The sequence below is a fragment of the Vollenhovia emeryi genome, unplaced genomic scaffold, assembly GCF_000949405.1.
Source record: "Vollenhovia emeryi isolate VEMERY1.0 unplaced genomic scaffold, V.emery_V1.0 DF939733.1, whole genome shotgun sequence".
Taxonomy (NCBI): Eukaryota; Metazoa; Arthropoda; class Insecta; order Hymenoptera; family Formicidae; genus Vollenhovia; species Vollenhovia emeryi.
The window spans coordinates 672-5,367 of record NW_011966633.1 but is presented as its reverse complement, the minus strand read 5'-3'; the positions used below and the strand labels follow the sequence as shown (position 1 = coordinate 5,367).

General features: G+C 47.1%; 2 protein-coding genes across 2 annotated transcripts; both read left to right on the top strand.

Moving 5' to 3' along the window:
• Positions 1-368: 368 nt before the first annotated feature.
• LOC105556878 lies at positions 369-3,182 on the top strand. Its single transcript, XM_012003989.1, has one exon. The coding sequence runs from the start codon at positions 369-371 to the stop codon at positions 3,180-3,182; it is 2,814 nt and encodes a 937-aa protein (XP_011859379.1).
• A 204-nt stretch (positions 3,183-3,386) lies between these two features.
• On the top strand, positions 3,387-4,208 carry LOC105556877. The gene has a single exon (XM_012003988.1). It carries the CDS (start codon positions 3,387-3,389, stop codon positions 4,206-4,208), a length of 822 nt encoding a protein of 273 aa, XP_011859378.1.
• Positions 4,209-4,696: the final 488 nt, after the last annotated feature.

The following is a 4,696-nucleotide window of genomic DNA, read 5'->3' as shown; positions in this document are numbered from 1 at the left end:
TCCCCGCCACGCTCCCCTCGCCACGGAGTACCTCCCCGCCCCGCTCCCCCCTCAGAGCTCCCGGGTTTAGAACACCCTAGTACCCCCTAGCTTGCCAAACTAAACAGCACCCTTTATATCTATGCAATAAATTCAAGCAATTATCCGTCCCGAAACGCATAGAGACGGTAAGAAACGCGAAAGTATGCTACAATTGCTTACGCTCGCACCGAGACAGCCCGTGTAAATTTTCCAACTGTACGATATGTCAGAAACGACACAACACGCTTCTGCATCTGGATCAATACGCGACCGCGATTAAGTCCAAAACGGCAAAGACAGAATCAACGCAAACCGAATGACTAGCCGAGTCAAGTACTGATCGTGCAATGAGCCTCGCGACGGTAACGCCTGTCGCCACGCCGCAACTATTAACGAGCGCATTGATATACATACACGATCGCGAGCATAAGCGTATTAAATGCCGCGCGTTATTAGATACGTGCGCGACGGCGAATTTCATCTCAGAGTCCATTGTAAAACGATTGAAGCTGTCGGTGATCAAACATTCATTGCCCATTGGCGCGATTGGTACCTTGAAAACGGAATCGAGAGGCGTAATACAAATAACCATACAATCAATGCGCGATGAATTTCGTAAAAACTTGATATGTTTGACGATACCGACTATCGCCGATTCAATCCCGGCTGAAGTATTTCCGCGCGGATCAGTCAAAATACCGGCAAACATTAAGTTAGCAGACCCGGAATTTCATCTACCGCGTGCCGTCGATTTATTAATCGGTTCAGGGGCAACGTTGTCGTTGTTTTCCGTCGGACAAATCAATCTGACACGCGAAGGATGCGATTTATATTTGCAAAAAACGCGATTAGGTTGGATCGTAGCCGGCGGCGTACCATTACAAGATTCGTCAAAAAACGCGTGCCATCTATCGAATCTTGAATCACAAATAGCCAAATTTTGGGAGATTGAAGAAATCCCCATGGATAAACCCAAGGCGAGAGAGGATGTCGAATGCGAATCGCATTTTGTAAGAACCACGACGCGCGACGAGGACGGGCGGTATACGGTTCGTTTACTGTTTCGCGACACAGACAAACGCCTTGGCGAATCGCGGACAGGCGCGCTCAGACGTTTACTAGCATTAGAACGCAAATTCGACATGAACGCAGTATTAAAACGCGAATATTCTAAGGTAATAGATGAATATTTAAACTTAGGGCACATGTCGTTGATAGAGAATCCCGACGATGACGGATATTACATGCCGCATCACGCGGTGATTAAAGAATCAAGCAATACCACTAAGGTTCGAGTGGTATTCGACGCATCAGCCGAATCAAGTAATGGCGTATCCTTAAATGACATGTTAATGATAGGGCCCACCGTTCAAGATAAATTATTTTCCCACGTAATCCGATTTCGCACATACAAATACGTCATTACCGCGGACATCGAAAAAATGTATCGGCAGGTACGATTGCACGCGGATGATCAACGGTATCAGCGAATTCTTTGGCGCAGAGCCGGGAAAATCGAAACTTATCAGCTCAACACTTTAACATTCGGTGTTTCTTCCTCATCCTTTCTGGCGATCCGTGTAATGCAACAGCTCGCGGACGACGAACGCCAAAATTGTCCAAAGGCCGCCGAGATTCTTGCTAATGATTTGTACGTGGACGATTTATTAACCGGCGCCGATACAATCGACGAAACTCGCGCGATTAGAGACGAATTGATCGCATTACTAGTTCGTGGCGGTTTTACCATCCGGCAATGGGCATCCAATGACGAACGCGTTGTTAAGGATTTGAAACTCGACGAACTGCACGCGAGCTTCGCGTTGAATACGGATCGATCTCTGAAAACGTTAGGAATAGCATGGGACGCTCACGACGACAAAATATATTATTCGGCGCGTCCGATCAAAACCACGGAAAGATGGACGAAGCGAAGCATTTTGTCGGAAATCGCCAAAATTTTCGATCCGATAGGATTGTTAGGACCGATCATCCTATATGCTAAGAAATTGATGCAAGATATATGGCGATGCGATTTACAATGGGACGAATCCGTGCCTCAAGATATATATACCGAATGGACAACGTTTACTCGACAGCTCGGATCGATGGATCGAGTGTCATTTGACCGTAGACTATTAATAGATGACCATTGTGACGTACAAATTCACGGGTTCTGCGATGCAAGTAACGTCGGCTACGGCGCGTGTTTATACGTACGTTCCCGCGGAAGAAACGAAGACACGCTCGTTAGATTATTATGCGCGAAATCTCGAGTCGCTCCCTTAAAAACCATCACCATTCCCCGGCTCGAACTCGGCGGTGCTCTGTTACTAGCGCGCTTGTATCACGAGACACGTAGCGCTTTGAAGATAATTCCCAATAAAACGACCTTTTGGTGCGATTCAACCATCGTACTGCATTGGTTAAAAACGTCACCACATCTCCTTAAAACATTCATCGCGAATCGAGTCACGGAAATACGGGAAATTACCAATGCACAGGTTTGGCGACATGTCGGATCAGATGACAATCCGGCGGACGCACTATCCAGGGGTCAATTACCCCATGCATTTTTGCGAAATTCTACGTGGGCCGTGGGCCCTTCGTGGTTGAGCAAGAATGAGGATGAGTGGCCGAACGAAGTCATAACGAGAATTGACATACCGGAATTAAAGCAAAACGCGTGCTTAATGTCGATGAGCAACGATTTTAATATTTGGGAAAGGTATTCGTCACACTCCAAATTAATTAGAGTCATCGCATATTGCCTCCGTTTTCGACCTTGCAACAAACAAACCGGACCACTAGACGCCAACGAAATTAAAAACGCGGAAACGCGAATCTTAAAAATAGTTCAGGCCAATCAGTTTCACGACGTAATTAAAATTCTACAAACTAAGGGCTCCGCGAATCAAAGTAAGATCGCCAATCTAAATCCATTCCTGGATGACGATGGATTGCTTCGAGTAGGGGGACGGTTACAAAGGGCAAATCTAACATTCTCTCAAAAACATCCGATCTTACTCCCAAGCCGACACCAATTAACCGATAACATCATTCGCGAAACTCACCAGAAATACCATCATACGGGTATTCAAACCACCCTGTATCTTATGCGACAAAGATTCTGGTTGATCGACGGTCGTAATCAAGTTTGAAAAATCGTACGAAGTTGTATGCGTTGTTTTCGGTTTGATGCAAACCCAATTGAATACAAAATGGGAAACCTACCTCAGGCACGCGTTCGCGAAACATTTCCATTCTCTCGAACGGGCGTTGATTTTTGCGGCCCTTTTTATGCGAAGGAAAAGAAATACCGTAATCGAAATCGAATCAAGGTATACGTATGCGTATTCGTATGTATGTCAATAAAGGCCATACATCTCGAGGTAGTGAGCGAGCTAACGTCAGATGGCTTTCTCGCGGCTCGACGCGGTCTACCGGAACACATTTATTCGGATAACGGCACTAACTTCGTGGGAGCGAATAACCAGTTAAAAGAATTATATGTTTTACTCAATTCCGAAGAGCACAAGAATACAGTGAACAGGTTCGCGAGCGAGCATCGCATCACGTGGCACTTCATACCTCCCGCCGCCCCACATTTTGGCGGGTTGTGGGAGGCTTCCGTAAAAAATTTCAAACACCATTTTAAACGCGTGTTGGGAGAACCTCTGTTTACGTTTGAGGAGTTGAATACTTTTGTGGTAGAAGTAGAGGGTGTCCTCAATTCCCGGCCTATCACCACTATATCCTCCGATCCGAACGACTTGCTTGTGTTAACTCCCGCTCACTATTTGATCGGCAAACCACTAACGACCCTTCCGGAGGGCAACCTATCATCTGTTCCAGTTAATCGGTTGTCAACCTGGCAACATATCTCGAAGGTCCGACAAAATTTTTGGGCACGCTGGAGTCTCGAGTATCTAAACGAGCTCCAAGTACGTGCCAAGTGGAATAAGAATGGACCGAAATTCGAGATCGGAACGGTAGTCTTGATAAAGGACAAAGGCCTACCCTGCACACGGTGGGTGTTAGGCAGAATATCGAAGCTGCATCCAGGTGAGGATGGAATCACCCGAGCGGCCACCATACACACCACGAGCGGAGAAATGAAGCAAGCCATCAATCACCTGTGTCCGCTACCATTCGAGCAACCACCACGCGATTCCGACCCATTGTAATAACGCCTAGCATAATTGCGTCGCCGTTCACGATGCCATGGAGACGCGAAACCAGCTCCATACGCGAATGGCCAGAATCGTAAAAACTAGCCAAAGGGGTTGATCGCGACTCTCTCAACGGGGGGAGTATGTTGCATATAACGTAATACCTTCACACACACATGCGTATACGCACACACACACATTCATATCAAGTCGTGCACGACACAAGGCGCAAACAATTGTAACACCTAACATACATACGATTATGAGGTTCGGACACACGCGCGAATAGGAACGCGGATACGTGGGACAATCGCGGCTTGGTGACGGTGGCTTTGATGTCTTTCGCGCAACCATGCCGAGTGTTGCGGGAAGCCGACGAGCATTTTTTCGACTCGCCGGCTTTTTACGTTTCATTCGCTGTCAGACAAAAGAAGCGCGGCTCGGTTGGCGGCGCGACCTTTTTACGTTTCATTCGCTGTCAGACAAAAGAAGCGCGGCTCGGT